The sequence below is a fragment of the Cydia pomonella genome, chromosome 8, assembly GCF_033807575.1.
Source record: "Cydia pomonella isolate Wapato2018A chromosome 8, ilCydPomo1, whole genome shotgun sequence".
In the NCBI taxonomy this organism is placed as follows: domain Eukaryota; kingdom Metazoa; phylum Arthropoda; class Insecta; order Lepidoptera; family Tortricidae; genus Cydia; species Cydia pomonella.
The window spans coordinates 14693081-14711969 of NC_084710.1; the positions used below are offsets into that span (position 1 = coordinate 14693081).

The 18889-nt window shown below is 34.9% G+C and overlaps 1 protein-coding gene across 1 annotated transcript in view; it reads right to left on the bottom strand.

Moving 5' to 3' along the window:
- LOC133520648 (uncharacterized) overlaps positions 1–18889 on the bottom strand; it is a 258897-nt gene that overhangs the window by 138040 nt on the left and 101968 nt on the right. The window contains 1 exon segment of the mRNA XM_061855198.1: positions 9863–9928. Coding sequence (XP_061711182.1) covers positions 9863–9928 — 66 coding nt within the window.

Sequence of the window (18889 nt, forward strand, 5' to 3'; positions counted from 1 at the left end):
TAGAAATAACGTTTGTGGAGATTGGAATGATGCCTGAATCAACAAACATGTCTCATGCAATCTACAGAAAACAACCAGTCTCACAACTCAGTCAGACTCGGAATATGAATGAAGGAAAATCTGAAATATTAAATAATAATTAAGTATTTTGTTGGAACACTGGATGCCATGTATGTCTAGTAAGTTAAGTAAAACATAATAGCACTTATAATCCTAAACAAATATATTAGTGACTCAATTTAGCTAAGTTTTATTCTTGGGATGTTTATTGGTATTGCTCGTAGAACGTATACCTATGTATTTAGATTTATCATCGCATTTTACCACCGCTATGGGGCATAATTAAATTTCGAAATAAAAAAAAATTAAACAAAAGGATATGGCTATGGTAATACATTAAATTGTGTAAAAGATTTATCACCGCATTTTACCACCGCTATGGGGCATAATTAAATTTCGAAATAAAAAAAAATTAAACAAAAGGATATGGCTATGGTAATACATTAAATTGTGTAAAATACTTTCCATTTTGTCAATGTCTACGGGGAAAACGGAGAATCGTTCGTCAACTCTATTCTCTTACAAAATGTTAATAACATTCTTAAAAATTATATTACGGGTTTTTTATAGAAGCATTTTTTGGACTCTGTGCCATATTTCCAACAATACATGTTAATTGTAATAATGAATAAGTACATACGAAACAGCATGACCTATATCTACTTAACATGTAAACCTTACTTACTTATTGGTATGTTAAGTATGAAAAGGAAATTAAAAACTTCGGTATTAAACTGGATATGAACCCATGCAAAATGTAATAATTGTCAAACGTTATAGTTGTGGCTTGTAAACTTTTCTTAATAAAATTGGAGTTAATCTGAATCAGCTTTGTTTGCGAGATGTTTGCGCGTGCCGTCAGAGGTATAAATAAACTTGAGTGGTGACATACTCGATACATTATCGATTTATATTAGGTAATTTTGTTATCACTTTATCCCGTAGAAATTTATAAAAATGATCCCTTATAATAAATAAATATGCTCATGGGATACTTGATTTTATATAAAAATATTTCGAGTTGACTGTTTACTAAATACACAGTACAAACAGTGTTTTGTATAGTAGGAGATACGTTATAAGGAATATCTACCCTCATCTGTTATTTATTTGAGATAAGAAATAAATGATAGATAATATTTAGGTACATTGATATATTGCAAATAGGTTGCCTAGTTAAATCGCGCACGGACAAAAAAACCACTTTTTTGTTATTTAATCGTATATTATAAGTTATAATATACGATTAATTTATAATTTATAACAAATGCAAGCTTATTTTATATATAGTCTAACTGTTATAAGTTAAGTTGTATTAAAAAGTTAGTCCAGACCAAGGTTGTTTTAACTGATTTTTATCTAAAATCTATGTTTTATTACAAAAACACTGCTTATGTCAAGTCAAATATGTCTGAAATCTATTTTTAGACTGCGATTTTCTTCAGTCCACTTGTACACATATATTAGCCCTGCTCTCAAAGAAAAGAGGTCAAGTACGAAACTTTATGGCATGCAATATATTACCTAGCACTGACAGTTCAGTTTTCAGTCAATGTTCTTTTTACTCGAGCATATACGAGTATATGTATGTAATCTATGTATTCTATTAATCCTACGATCTACTAAAAGCTTTATATATATACGAATGTAATAGGTAATATCTGGAAACCAAGCTTTGCTCGGAAAACATATAAAAAAAAACTCATAAATGGTCGTTTTCCCAGAGATAAGACCTAGCTAGATCGATTTTGCGCCCCCGAAAACCCCCATATAGCGAATTTCATCGAAATTCGTTAGAGCTGTTTCCGAGATCCCCGACATTGCTAGTTTAAAGGTATAAGATTAATAACCACTAACGCTCCTAATATGATTGTGATCTAGGTATAAGGACCTTTTAAATTACACAAATACGAAAAAACTGCCGATATTTTATTAAAATAAAATTTAAATATTTTGACGTAAGTACCGTTGTTTAAGTAGGCCAGCCGACAGTAGCTAGATATTACAGATTAGACGTAGACGCTTAATAGTCCAATTGAAAATATATTAAAATACAGGCGAAAAACTATAGAAAACAATTTCAGCAAATCTTGACACTGAAAACATCGACCAATAACCCTTTAACTGCAATTGCAGCTACATTCCAACAGACGACCTTTGCTATAAATACGAAATGCAATAAAAAGTCTGGTTATTTGTTAGCGCCGTGGAAAAACAAACGCACGTTCGGATGGTGCATGACATAATCGCCGCACGGATCCGGGCCACTGTGCCAAATCGACTGCCACCGACCGCTTTTTTGGCACGCAGTCAAGGGGTTATAAGGTGAATGTGTCGTGTGTGAGACAGGCCTGCGTTCGACAAAATTGGTCCGATATTGGAAATTATTATAATAAATTACACTTTTTAAAAGGACGTTCACGCCGCTCGAAGTTACAGCGCTAAGTTAAGAGGAAAGGGGACGAAGTCACGTGACCACTTCTCCATACAAACATAGACCTCATTTTCCTCTCAGGACACTTAGATAATAGAAAATATGTTTGCGCAATGATGAATATTAACCAACGGTACCAGTTCGTTTTTTTTTTCGATTTTTTCAATTATCAGAGTTATAAACTTTTAAAAATTTGAATAGAATTAGTTTTCCGCTCTTAACAAACATGGGGCGGATACTCGTAGTCCCGCGGTTTCTCTCTCTGCGGCCCTGACCACCCGGCAGCTTGGGCCCTGCCCCGCTGCTGGCGGCACCCTAGGTTTGGTTTTTACAATGTGTTTTTAAATACGTGTTTTTATGTGTCATATTGTAAAAATCCTAAGAAGAAAGATGTATAAAGAGAAAAACAATAAAAAAAAGTCAGGGTGTAGCTATAGTTCATATACACTAAATTGTGTAGTAATATTTTCCATAATGTCAATATCCTGGAAGAAAAATGGGGACTACGTTCATATGGAGAAGCAGTCGTCCACTATCGTCTTAATATCAGGTGTTTTTTTCACAAGCTAAAAAGTTCACATAATTTTATTTCAGATATCTATGCAAGCATTTGTATTATGTTTTTGTGACACAATTTGTGAAAACGATTACGAATTCTATTTCATATTTAACGCTGGGATAGTGGCAAGTTATGGGTACAATTTAATTTTAACATCAAATTTATCAACTTTATGAGAACTAAGCCTAACGGTCGAAAGGGTCACCGATGGCGGTTGCCGCGGTCGCTCTTTTTCACTTTACGAGACTAAGCTTTTGTCGTAGAGTAAATAAAGTTAGTAATTTATTGCAATACAGGGTCCTTCTAACCCTGAGGCTTAAAAAGGCATTATTTCTTTTAACACAAATATTTATTTCTATTTAACATTTTCTTTTGCACTGTCGGATGTTGTATCTTGAAATCAATATCAAAAATACATAAAGTACCTACTACGAGTATAATTCGTAAAAGAAGAACTTTTCAAGGCCGAAACATTTGGTAAGTCAAATTTTTTCTCTAATATTTTAATGGAGATTATGGGTTACTCAAATAATTTCCTGATACATTATTTATGTCGGAATGTCAATGACAATATCGTTAGTATCAAGTTATCAACTCCATTAATTGATATCAATTAGTCTGGAATTATGTGATCCGTTGATCCGGGGGAAAATTCTAAAAGTCAATTGGAATATGATTGTAATTGTATTTATTTATGAGCTCATACTCGTGCTATTGCGAGACTAATATACATTGAGCCTTTGAGAATAGATTTCATTCATAATGTGTCCATGCACTTTTGCAGCTCGCGGTACAAAAAAAACTTTTTAATCTACAGAGATAGTTAGGAAGTTTCGTTGGAGGGCTTTTTATGACCAATATAGCAAAATCTTGGCTAAATCGGAAATAGTTACGTTATGTATGACCATTTACTCTTTCTCCGTTTGTTACAGGCATTTTAATTAGAATAGTAGTTTATGTGACTGCTGCATAATAAAAGGCATTAAATACACGAAGTGAGTTTCTTAAAAAGATCACACGAGTGTTTTAATGCCTAATTATGTACAGTTACATACACTATTTTATCTACACACATATTTATAAACTTTCTATGATATATTCACTAGCCCAAATTACAGCTAACGTTGAGCATCTTTGCTCTCTTGGCGGAACTCGCGGATATGTGGTGGCGTCACAGAAATATTTTTATCGCTCATTGTCACCCACCTTTTCCAATTGTTACTTTAAAAACGACAAAACATATTCATTTTATACTTAAAACTAATTAAAAGATAACTGCTGCGGTATCATGGTCGCATTTTTATCACTTGTCAAGTCATGCGTCACTTTCGCACTTACGTACTTGTTAGAACGTGACAGGCATGATGACAGATGATAAGAAACCGACCATCTTAGCCAGACGTCAAATGGCGGTAAATGAAAACTTTTTTCACGCATGTCACGCATTCGCAGTTTTTTTTAATTCACAGACAAAATAGAGTCGGGGGCCTATTTCCGTATCATTCTATACAAACTAACATGCGAGATATGTCAAAATTGTAGCAATTGACATTTTATTTCAAACAAAAAGGCATCTCGACTGATAGTAGAATAGAGGTCAAATCGAATTGCTTTTTTTCCGAGATGTTCCAAATTTGAATGTATAACCACATCGATTTTGATGAAGTTATGAAGCAATTACAACATCATCACAGATAAGAAATTTGTTGTAACAAAACAGTTTATCGTAATGTTGGCCATTATTTACCGATTTTGGAGACATCATAGAGGGTTTATGATATGTGTGTAGATAAAATATCTTTTCCTACTCCTCTACTGTTATCTGTCATTTATGCATTCATTAACACGAATATAAGAACATACATAAAAGGTTTCAAGAAAAGTCTATATTGTCTATTCCTCATAAAAGCTCTAGTGCTTTTAATCGCTATAACGTTACTGCGATTAATGGCTACCAACATAACAAAACCAAAACGAATATAGTTTTAAACTAAGTGCATTGCTGCCAACTTACAAAATATTCATTTGGTTGCATAGTAAAAATAATTACTTCATAAGTCAGAAACACGCATGTGACACCCGTAATATAGCAACACCCATAGACTACGAAGACCGCTTAGCGTTGCTTGTTAGTCTCCGTAGGCTACGGTGGCCAAAATTGAGAAAAAACTGTCCAAAAATTTAATTTAGCAAGTAGCAAGTACCAGAGCCTCATGAGTTACGAGGAGGTGTCGCCGACCGGCCGGCCGCGGCCCGGGGCGGGCTGGGCGCGTAACAAGGTATGCTCGCGCGTCTTGGCTATATACTTTTGCTGTAATTTGTTTACCTAAATTAAGATTTATTTTTGTTGACTCGTAGGAAAAATATTGTATGCAACGTTGTATAAGTAGGTCAAAAAATGCTCGTGGCGTATTCCTTTACAATGTTCGCCTACGCCTTCGGCTCCGGCTCACATTGTAACTCACGCCACTCGCCTTTTTTGACCCTTCTTATACAACTGTTGCATAAAATACTATATCGTTGCTGATGTTAATTTGAAATTTAACAGTATTCTGAAACCCATTGTATTCGTTTCTATTACCTACATAGTTCTGTAGTTACCATCATCAATATCATCATCTTCCTCGCGTTTTCCCGGCATTTTGCCACGGCTCATGGGAGCCTGGGGTCCGCTGGGCAACTAATCCCAAGAATTGGCGTAGGCACTAGTTATTACGAAAGCGACTACCATCTGACCTTGACCTTGACCCGGAGGGTAAACTAGGCCTTATTGGGATTAGTCCGCTTTCCTCACGATGTTTTCCTTCAACGAAAAGGGACTGGTAAATATCAAATGATATGTCGTAGGTACATAAGTTCCGAAAAACTCATTGGTGCGAGCCGGGGTTTGAACCCGCTACCTCCGGATTACAAGTCACACGTTCTAACCGCTAGGCCACCAGCGCTTCGTAGTTCTGTAGTTACCGATTAGAATAAAAAAATTGGAGGATACTCCACGTATGTAAGTTGAAGCCAGCAATATTTCTCAGCTAGCCGTCACCGAATGCTTTGTTGCAACGAACGCGAAGCTTACTAAAACTAATATACGATAAACGAAACAATGAACTTGCAAGCGTTTTGACACTGTAAGTGCTACGGCCATGAAAACTAACGTTCAAAAATAACTTTGATTCTTATTTAAGTATTGTAAAATGTTTACATAGTATGATGTTTCACTGTAAGAACATACATACAGAAGTGGGTGAATGATTGAGACTTTTATTTCGTATAATTTAACTTATAGTAAGTTAGTATTTTGTCTAGAAGTGTTTTAGAAATAGGTTTTCGCTCATGTCACCACCCAGAATTATACTGTTATTCAACTTGATGTACTTTTCTTATTTTTAGATATATCTGGTTAATTGTTTTAACCAGTTGGACATTATACAGAAGATATTCAGAGTAATTTGGTAAACAATTTAGAATCATCCATTCACACATTTCCAATTTAAATGGGTGATATAGGTAGTTAGACGGGCGAGTAAGTTTGCGAACTTATGGCTCGACGACTTTTTTCGCTTGTAAAGTACGCGTACTAACGACGATATGCGAATGATATACGATAACGATAAGTTCTGGTTTAGATAAGTTCTCATTTAGATATCGTTTGTATGTCTTATAATTGACAGAAGCAGCTCGATTCGGGCAACAAATGTCACTTTGATGTTAGAATACATGTCGAAATAAACGTCAATTTTGACATGCCGTTTAGTTATCGATCTTTAAAAGATCTTTCTAAGATCTTAAACGTGTCTTAATCATTCTTCGAATTGGGCCGTTAGGCTGACACGAGCGAAAAAGGTCGAGCCGTAAGTTCGCGAACTTACTCGCACGTCTATCCGGGACTTTAGACCTGAGCCCCTAGTGTAAATTTATTCGATATCGAGACGTGACGTACGCGTTTGCGTTAAGTCTCATTTTGTATGGGATTTAGAAACAGCGCGCCAAGCGGAACGTTGTGTTGGATACTTAAAATCCCATACAAAATAAGACTTAACGCAAACGCGTCCGTCACGTTTCGCTTTCGAATAAATTTACACTAGCGGTACAGTTCAAAGTCAACACTGGATTGTGAAATTTTTTAACGTTTTCTAATTCATAATTTGTTAGACCAAGTAGTGAAAATGTTTTAGTATGTTATATATTCGTAATCTACTCACAAAGTCCCTTTCATTTGGTACTCCATCCATATGGTATGTTTAAAAGAAAAAAGTAAAAAAAGCGGCCAAGTGCGAGTCGGACTCGCCCATGAAGGGTTCCGTACCATTTATGACGTATTAAAAAAAACTACTTACTAGATCTGGTTCAAACCAATTTTCGGTGGAAGTTTGCATGGTAATGTATATCATATATTTTTTTTAGATTTTTCATTCTGTTATTTTAGAAGTTACAGGGGAGGGGACACACATTTTTTCACTTTGGAAGTGTCTCTCGCGCAAACTATTCAGTTTAGACAAAAATGATATTAGAAACCTAAATATCATTTTTGAAGACCTATCCCTAGATACCCCACACGAATGGGTTTGATGAACAAAAAAATTTATTTATTATTTTTATGACGTATTAAAAAAAAACTACTAACTAGATTTCGTTCAAACCAATTATCGGTGGAAGTTTGCATGGAAATGTATATCATATATTTTTTTTAGATTTTTCATTCTGGTATTTTAGAAGTTACGGGGGGGGGGGACACACTTTTTACCACTTTGGAAGTGTCTCTCGCGCAAACTATTCAGTTTAGAAAAAAATGATATTAGAAACCTCAATATCATTTTTAAAGACCTATCCATAGATACCCCACACGTATGGGTTTGATGAAAAAAGATTTTTTGAGTTTCAGTTCTAAGTATGGGGAACCCCCAAAATTTATTGTTTTTTTTCTATTTTTGTGATAACATCATAATGCGGTTCATAGAATACATCTACTTACCAAGTTTGAACAGTATAGCTTTTATAGTTTCGGAAAAAAGTGGCTGTGACAGAATCGGACAGACAGACGGACATGACGAATCTATAAGGGTTCCGTTTTTTGCCATTTGGCTACGGAACCCTAAAAACTTTGTACTGCCGACTTTATGACGTCACAGTAACTACCCCCACCATTGTCACTATTGCCATCTCATAGAATTGTGTTAAGGACATCATACTAAATATATTAATACCATATTCACTCATATCCGCGATGACATGCACGGAAAGTAAACTAAAACCTGATTTGCTGGCCTACTATTCATGTATTCTTCTTCTATGTATCTCCTTTAATCATATACTTCCTTATACTTATTAACTTAATTATGATGTTTTATCAAGCTCAATTTATTTCGCTGTACGATCTGTACTTCTGGGAATGTTAAAAAACAAGCTAAACTTGACTAAAAGCTTTCATAACGAACGATTACAGTTTCCGAGAAAAAAGTTTCATATGAAACTAACATCAAGCGTTTTGTTGGATCACACAGAGAAAATAAATATTAAGTCTAATATTTGTGTTGAAGAGAAAGGCGCAAAGTGAATGGCGATGGTGCTGTACATATATCAAGATGCATAATTACATTAATAACAAAAGCTACGCCTTGGGACCTAATTAAGATTCTATGATGATAAGCTTACTTATTTTTCCGGATAACGACACATTTAAAATACATTATTATGATACTTTAAAGAACCTGTACCCCTAGTGTAAATAAATTCGATTTTGAAACGTGACGTACGCGTTTGCGTTTAGTCTCATTTTGAATTGGATTTAGAAAGAGCGCGCCAAGCGGGACGTTTTGGAAACTCAAAATCCTATACAAAATGAGACTTAACGCAAACGCATTCGTCACGTTATGATGTCGATAAAATTTACACTAGGGGTACTGTACCCCTAGTGTAAATAAATTCTATTTCGAAACGTGACGTACGCGTTTGCGTTTAGTCTCATTTTGTATTGGATTTAGAAAGAGCGCGCCAAGCGGGACGTTTTGGAAACTCAAAATCCTATACAAAATGAGACTTAACGCAAACGCGTTCGTCACGTTATGATGTCCATTAAATTTACACTAGGGGTACAGAACTCTAAAGTATCTGACGATTTTACCGGTACATAAGCTACGTTAAAAGATAGTACACAGTAAGTATATTCACAAATTGTAGAAACTATTCCCCTTCTGCAATATGACTACAATGCTAACAAATGCATAGGTTAGTTTACTGTTATCACACCTGAATACGAATAACTTTACATCATCAACGTACAGTCGGACAAAACTAAGGCACATGATTTCAGGACCGGACAAGCCAAGCGGGAGGTCCTCGTATCACAATCGGGCATTTCACTTGCTAATATGGCCGCATAATACGCCGTGTCTCCTTGCGTATGTTTATACGTCATGTGCCGTATTTTAAACAGTTCTAAGGCTAAATAAATATTGTTGTGCTAAAAATATGGGTTTCATACCAATATTCATGTCACATTTCTTTGCGAGGTTTATTGCATTTGGGTTTCAAATTTTTATTTTGGTATTTGGCAAATATTACTCTGACAGTTGCGCGAAGCTTGAAGAAAAGTTTGACAAATAGAAGGACAATTTTGGAACTATAACGGAGCTTAGAATATTAAAGCCTAGAAAGTACCAAAATCCTGGCAACCGTAACAGTATCCGGTAAAACACATTATACTCCAAGGGCACCTATTTCTATTCAAGTTGGTGAAAACAAGTCAGTTGAACAAAGGGTTTGGGTCACACCGAATGTTAACACGAGCCAAAAAGAAACAAAAGAGTACTCACGTTTCGCGGAGCTCTGCGCCGGCGCAGGCGTCGGCGGCTTGGTGGTCACCGGCTCGCTCGGCTCGGCTGAAAACAGAACATTTGTGAAAATACCTACATATTATATGACTTTTACAGAGCACAAGGTATTGTTATTGAACAGTATGTATCAGACCAAATCGAACGTATATTAATATCAGACTGACATCTAACTGATGTCATCCAAATATCATGCATTTTGCTCGTACATGTCCGTACCTACATGTATTGGCGAGACGCACGGTATCTAAATAATATGATTTAATTATCATTCGAATGCCAGTGTACATTTAAATTTGCCTGTATGTCATGATGTAAGTATAATAACCATACTACTTACACCGTGAAACTGTCAAACCGTTTTCAGTTTATACGGATACCAGTATACATAATGAAAATTAAGGTCTAAAACCATTTTTTACGGTACCGTAGCCAAACTGACAAGAACGGAACCCTTTTATAGCTTTCTCATGTCCGTCGGTCCGTTCGTCCGTGTGTTCGTATGTCACAGCCATTTTACTTAAAAACTGTAAGGTACCTTGTTTTAATGAAATTTTGAATATGTAGAAGCGCAACTTTTTCAATGTCCGACTAATTTTAAATAATAATCACTACTAGGATTTCGATAGAAATGACAGAATAGGTGCATGAGTAAAATCACCGAGTCTTGAACACCTTTATATCATTTGAAAAAATATGCCTGAAAATACCTCTTGTAATTAATTCTAAACAAAACACTGCAAAATCTCGTCGGTAGTGGATACGTTTCAATTGCTAACTATTGCGAATCAACAGAAATAGTTTAACTGTTGAATGAAAGCATGCTTTAATTAAGAGTAAATATTTCGGCACAATAAAAGGCAAATTAAATTAGAGCAAGATCCCAGAGCCGCCAGACCTTACTTATTTTCTCATGACTAAAATGTATGGGATAATAGTAGAAGGGTGCTAAAGGTAGGTAAAAATATTACTAACTTTTCTTAAATTTTCATGGGCGATTTTTATGTATGATTTTGAAAATATTAATAAAAAACAATCAACATTGCCAGATCATTTCCGCCGGCCATAAGTTACAATATCTTTTTGATAGTTTTAAAGCGTCTGGTAAAAGTTACCGCCGGCGGAAATGTTGATTAACAATTTTTTTTTAAAACATGCATAAAATATTAATAAAAGTTAGTATTATTTTTACCAACCTTTAGCACCTTGTACCGGACAAATGGCCGTCGGGCCAATATAGCAAGTATGCAGACATTAAAAGTACATACTAACACTATATTATCCGATACATTTTATTCATGAGAAAATCAGTACGGTCTGGCGGCTCTGGGATCTTGGACTAAATCTAAAACTGCCGAATGGCAAATTGTATCGTGTCGTGTAGCGGAGACTCATCGATAAGATCAATTTGTAAGATTTTAGTTTAGAACATAACAATTATTTTATTCTGAACGTGAGCTTCCTTAAATGATTGTAATGTCCGTTTTCTGAAACTTGCAATGAAATGTTGACAAGACTCAAATAAGGAATTTAATACAGCCTTTCACACCTAGGTCTGTAAAGCAACCTTATTTGTTTTTAAACGTCAAATTGGGACACAACGTCCTGGCATTCAACCATTAATTAGTAGTAGATTCGTAATTTGTTTTTAGCTGTGTAAACCTACGCATCAAACAAATTGACTACATTTTTTTTAAATTTCATTTCAAGTGTGAGGAACAGCACTATACAAATCTCGTCGAGAAACGAGGTTACCGGCCGCGTATCGCTATCCGCTACACTCGACCGTCTATATCTACTTTGCCTGCAACCCTTCGTTTCCCGGCCTCTATAGTAATGTACTATAATAATGTTTGCAATAAAGATAGCTTGCAACTATTTTTCGGACCACTCTTTAGATGTATATTAAATTTAAAATTTAAAAGTATATATTTTTGCCCCCTATTCCATAAATGTAACTAAATGTGAAAAAAATATTTAATAAATATCAACATGACATTCGATAGGTTTTAAAATAAATTCTCACAGAGTTTTTTCATTAAGTAAGTGTGTCTGAAAATTCTGAAATAATGTGCCCTCCCGTCCGTCTATCTTTTGAACCGGCCGTAATTAAAATATAAAGACATTTAAGAAAATAGAACATAATAAATGTCCTTTCCACGAAATTACTTTGAGCATGATCGGTTGTGCGATCAATGAGTTTTTTCATAAATACACTTTTTCTTCATATCAAAAAGATTGTTGACATTAAGAAAGTAACTAAAAGGGTCATAGAGGCTAAGAGGTCATATGCTCGTAAGAAAGGGACAAGTAGGCACGTGACTATTTTTAGCTATTGTATTACTTGCATAGGTAAACTTTAAAAACTTTGTTTTATCAAAAGCTCAATGCAAAAAAATATATGAACGACGAACTGAAAAGCGGGAGGAATTAATTACGTCGACCGAATCCATTTTGAATACTTATTTACTCAACTTCATATAAATATTGTAGTAAATTTTAATACGAACTATATAATGAACCAAATAAGGTCTCTTTTGCATTGTCAAAGTTGAGTCATATAAGAGTTTTAAAGGTTAAATAGTAGATTTTCCGGAGCGGCATCACGTCAAAGTTACGAAACAAAGTTGCAGCCGACAATTTGGAAAATTCTCAACCTCTTTTTACTTTCCAGCTCAATTAACGAAAATCTATTAAAGCTGATTCCAGTGCGACTTATCTTTTGTTAAAGAATACAATGAAATTCATTCGGAATTTTGCAAAAATTAATAGTGGCCATTTCCAGTCTGTATAATTTAATTAACCCTTTGTGTAAGCTTCGATGGACAGAATTTACCTTGAGGCATTGTTCCACTGACATTGACAATTTTATTTTTGTTTTGTTAACGATATTAAATTAGGAACCCGTATTCGTAGTCGTGACATGGCAAATTATTAAATACATAAGTATTTACCGGCGTATAAACAAACTTGTCATTGGCTGGATACTGCATTTCAAATAATAACAAATGTGGAAAATTTTATCTATGTCAAGAATTGACATAGAAAAATGTAGATTATTCCTCATTTTGAGGAAAGAAACAAAGCAAATATGTATCGCGTCGCGACGTTCTGGCAAACAATAACTCGGATTGCTCGCTCCGCTTTGTTTATAATTCGTCAGCGTTTCCACTTTGCTTCTTATTGTTCTAAGATGCTAGTGTGACAGCACATCTAAAGGCATATAGATATAATTTTCACACTTCACCAGAGACACAACGAATAATGTGACATAGGTGTACAAATAATTTAGACTTTATACATTATATTTACGTTCATCTCTCCTGTTCGCAAAATTTACTTTTTATATTTAAGCCTCTGGAGTTGCAGGAGTCGTTGCCATGATGCGGGCCGTATGCTTGATTGCCACCGACGTGGCAATAAAGTAAACGGGTTGAAGATCGTCGTTACGGAGTTTCTTAACTCCTGGTTTCATAGACGTTCCAATTATCCAAGGTTAATTGAATTAATCATTTTATTCGTTTCATTTCCTATGTTGCAAACAGAATGTCGAAATGAAAACTAGATAGGGTGTTTAATTCGATTGAAAGCATCAATTTCACCCTCTAACTATTTCACCCATAATCGGAGAGAAAATGGTCTTGGGAACAAAGTGTCACTTTCAATCTTTTTTTTAACAATTTACTACATTGACACAGGAATAGACGGGTTTTATGACGTTGGTATTTCTTACTTTGTTCTGGCATCGAATGAGTTTTTAACACGTAAAAACTAGAATCAGAAATAGAAGTAATGGACTTGTGTTTTCATATTGTTTCGCGGTACCAACGTAATCAAATCATGCCTCGTTTCGAAAAGATTAATGTGTTACATTTCTTTATGTTAATGCATTCCCAATCCCAAGGCTGCAATGATTTTAAAAAGCACTCTATCATCGTAATCACTGACAGTATTTAAATAAATATTTTGGTTGCCTTTCCGTTAAATTTGTTATTATTTATGACCCAACTCTTATCTGGTGCGTAAAGTTCAGTTAAGTCCAACTTCATGTTTATGGTCCGCAAAAAGTTATCACATTTGCAATTTCAACACACGCTTATTTTATGATACAAAAACACTCACCGTGATTTTAGTGTAAATTTTAAACATATTGCAAAACATTTGAGAAACCATTCAGTTGCAAATTGATTTTAGTTTGCTTGCTGTTCTTGCTGAATAGACGCTGGGCTACAGCTGGGTTTTAAATTAAGACGACATTGAGTCTAAATTTATAATGCAACAACTTTTGAATTGACACTTTCGGCAAATGTGTTTGAGCCGTCCAGTTGACAGTACTAAAGTGCGTTCAGGCCGGGCGCCCGTAGTAGTAACAGTCGTAACCAGGAAGTACCTACTGTCCTAACGTTTTGGCACGGCCGAGCCAGTGCACTTTAACTGCTAGCTAATTCATAAAACATTTATTGCGACTGACTTGTCTAACTTGACTTTAAGTTCTTTAGCAACTATGGCTTGTCGGAGTTCACATGTAAAACGGTTTATGAAGGCGAAACGCTTGGCAATCGGTTTAAATAACAGCCCAGGGCTCTCGGGCACCGGGTTAGTTCAGTAAAAATAAAAGTTTTGTGCGCTTTGAAATAATGCAGTCGTAAAAGTGCAGAATTTGTCAATTTAGTTTTATGGTTGGCGCAGGAGAATTTATTGGAAAATTTGAAAATTTTAAAGCTAAAATGGCTTACACGTGCCACGTATCCATATCGATAGATGTATTAGTATACCTACAGATAAAATGAGAAAAGACATCGATTTCCCAATTTTTATTAATTGTCACTACACTTATATCCCAGTTCAACTGAGGTAAATTAAAGTGAACTTACAAAAAGAAATGGTTTATGGAGTAGCTGCGGGCGAGCGGCCAACCACCCCGCCAACTGACATTTGGAATATGGCAACAGTATCGAAAAGTCAATAAACATTTCAGCTTTTTTACGATATTGTCGCTACGGGAACGCAACTCGCAACCATTGTGTGCCAAATAACGTTGCAAAGTCGTTGACAAAAAATGCAAAGATTTTAGAAAATAATATACTGAGCTCTCTTCAAATGCGCGATAAGTAAACATCGTGTCTAAATCCATACACATCTTTATAATAATGAAAAATCATCTCTAACCTAACCTTAACAAGCCTGACGAACAAATTCAAAGATCCGCAATAAAAGAACTGCTTAAATTCCTTTTCTAAAATACTACCTAGTCTCCCTAGTCTTCATAAATTATTTGAAGCAATTACTTCTAATTTGTTTTCGTCCCGCAAGGGCCAAGCGACCCAAAATCCCTGCCCACATTATTGACAGAGCCCTTAGAAGCAGCAAACATTTTCAAATAAAGTTGCCTGTCTCAATCACTGTTAAATCTGTCGAAGTCTTAATTAAAGCTCAAGCGAAGCATCTAAAGGAAATTTTATTACAACTCAATAATTTAATGAAAGGATATCTCTCGACAAAACGATGGGTTGATTTTTGAGGGCCTTGTGCTTGTGTTCTCATTGCTTATCGACCAAGCAAATCGAACACTCAGACTATTCACTGTAACCGTAACCTCAAGATCCGTAACAACTATTCGTAAATAGAAGCTATTATTTATATTTTATTCTGAATCTCTTGAGAGTTCGCCTCGCCTGGCAAGCAATTGGAATACGCCTCCACGAGGAGCGGGAACTCTTTTGGAAAGATTTCAAAAGCCTATTTTCCATTGGACTACGGAAAAAGCGCTGTTTTGCCGCTAACCCTTTGTGTTCAGTAAGGAAACGGCTCAGTTGACTTAGTGGCCCTTTTCTTAATCTGAATTGCTGATTTTTGTTGAACTTAAACTCATTTGTCAGCATTTTTGTAAAATAAGCCCTAAATCTTATCTGAAACAAGGGTAATCAGAAGAAAATAAAACGAATTTACGTATAAACATGTAGTAGGTTCACACGGACTAGATTATATTAGATGTAATTGAATATATATTAATATAAGTTTGTCACTTAATGCACGCTCTGTATGCCATCGAATGCAAAACTACTATTCTGCAAAATATCCCATAAATATATTGTATTTTAAAAAGATATAAAATGAATAAACATGAAGTTAAAAAAACAAACGATACTCTCCGATCGTTAAACAGACCACCTCAACTCTCGCTTCGTTAGAGAAGAAATCAAGCGGACTCCTCCAGATATCGGAGAAATTTGCAAATAATGTATTTAAGGTCGGGCCGGTAGCACTTTGTTTCAATGAAATCAGATTATCCGTTGGCTGCAGGCGTAATTCGTTTTAAATTTCTAACAGATAAAACGGAACGGAAAATTTTAAACGCAGTCTGCTATTTATAAACAACGCTTGATTTCGAAGCAATTAGCATCAGATTTTATTGCTGTACCTTAATTACGGAGTATTGCAATCTGTTTTTCATCTCGATAAATTGGATGAGTAGGTATTTAGAAAACACTTATACTTTCTAGTGAAAAACGTTCAAACTTTAAGGTTAATTCGGTTTTACCACAGAATCAAATATTTAAGACTTCGGAAAACATTCCACGAAATGAGAAACTTTCATAAAAAATCATAAATAGGTATTCAAAATTTAACCACTCGCGGGCAGCTACGTGCGTTGTAAGCACTACAGAGTAACAATACACTTTGGATACCGTAAACAAAGTATTATAGAGATGCGAATTTAATTTAGCAATTTACTTTTTAATTTAATACTAATTTGTATAGTGTTTGTTCTTCGAAGGTCTTTGAAATCAATAATCATAACAATACAGTAGAAAAGCAAATATCGAGTATCTTTAGCATATGTCTGTACCGTAGCGCGTCTATTGTTTATAAACAAATGTTACGTAATTTTGCACTATAGTAACTAAGCGGAGTCTTTATTGAAAATAAATATAATTGTTTAAAAACTTACCTTTGTATATGATTCCTCAGGTTTTCTAAAAGATCACTAACAAATCCGTAATAAATGGTCAGGTCAGAGACCACGGCACCGGCAGCGAGGTCGGGGGCGACTGTCACAGGGCACGCGCCCACAATGGAGTTCTATATGTAAATCACAATAAAATACCCGCTTTGTGCACTGATTGCGACATGCTGGGCTAAACACCAGACTGTCCTGGTCTCGTGTTTACAAATCAAATGATAATACACGTAATATGCTACGCATTTTGGTTTTGTTTTGCGTGTGCACATGGCGAGTACATTTTTGAATTAATTATTAGCCTTTAGATGTGCGTAATAAGATTGCACCGTTTAAATCCAATATCTATAGATTAAAAATATTAGTGTATATATATTAACTATAATGCCTGGCAAATTAAATTTGAATTGAATCGATTGGTCTTACATATTGAACTCCTGTGATTCTGCGTTAAAAAGTTAAGCTTTATCCTGCCTCTGAAGGCAAAGTACTTTTTGAGCACAATTAGGGTAACGGCGCCTATTAACGCGGGTATCAAAATCGACGTCTAACACCGCGGTGTTTACAAATACGCATTTTGCAAGCAAACAGATCTATTCTCTAAGAAATAAAGCATACACAAAACAAGCTCATTCATTGGTCTATCGTGCCCATTAGTGTGCATTTGTGTGAGTGTAACAAAAAACTCGCGATTCGTCAGTTTGTGCGACGGCGGCGCAAGAACCGGTTGTTCCATACAGACGCGTGACTCCACAGGTAAGTGCACTCCAATCTTACTTAGTGTTTTACGTAATAGTTATGGCAAATAAACTAGTGCAATGCCTTTTAAGAGGTTCTGTATTGTTTTCTACACGATTTTGAATTACTTTTAACTTAGTTTTTGACCGGGAAATACGTTTAAAATTGAAAATAAAATACAGCGGTGATAGGCGCCAATTACTTCTGTGGTAAGTAATTCCGTGGTATGCCACGTTAATAGAAAAAGTGGTAGTTTTGTTATTTACTCTTTAGTTTAGGTACAAATTATCAATTTTATAATTTCTTTTATTTATTCCAATCTTGATCTATTCACGCTATTAAAGAGCTATTTCCGTGGTATGGAAAGTATTCAACTAACCCTTAATTTTTAACAAATACTTCAGCACCGATTTCCTTGTTTCTATGGGAACCCTTAATCTGTCAACTTTTTTTTATTTTGAGTTAAAACCTAAAATTTACTTGCCAGTTATGTGATTTTGTCTTTACATGAAGCTTGTAATATACGTGTTTGATTTGATTTGAAAAAACATCTGTGTTTTATTCTTTTTATGGGTCGGAATTAGGTTTAATTAAACTCCAAATTAAGCCTATTACCGATGGTATGATCAGATTACCCTCGGTAATAGAATGTATAGAAATCTATTACCGACCCAGAGAAATATCGAATGGGTCGGTAATAGGCTCTTAAAGAGTTATCTATTACCGAGTGACTATTTGGTATTGTATTGAAATATCGCATTTAGGGTACCGCAAGTACAGATTTCGTTGATAAAATTTAGACTTCAGTTATCATTATCAGATTTAAATTCTTCTGTTTTCTGATTCAGTTATTACTCTGACAGACAAGGAAGGGTACCCAACTGCCGGACAATTCCGATTAGATTTTTTTTATATAATTTTATTTATACAGTAGTCCAAAATCTCAGACATGATTTTTTTTAGCTATAAGAATCAGCAATAAGAAAAGTACTGTGATTTGTTAGTTATAAACGGGTAAATTATAACACATAATATGTGAGAGACTTTATTTAACTTAATTACCTTATCAAAAATATTAGAATAAAAAAATTTCATGTTTTTATATATAGTCGAAATTTTATAATGTGGACGTTTACCATTTCACTGTGGTAAACTTTCACTCAGGTGGTAAACGTCCAGCTTATAAAATTTCGACTATAATTTACGCTGTGCCTTATGAGAAAATGTTACTTACTTGTTTTTTTTTGTGCAGCTAATTATGTCAGTAAGACAAACTCTTATCAATCTTTATAGCATTTAAAAATTACTTT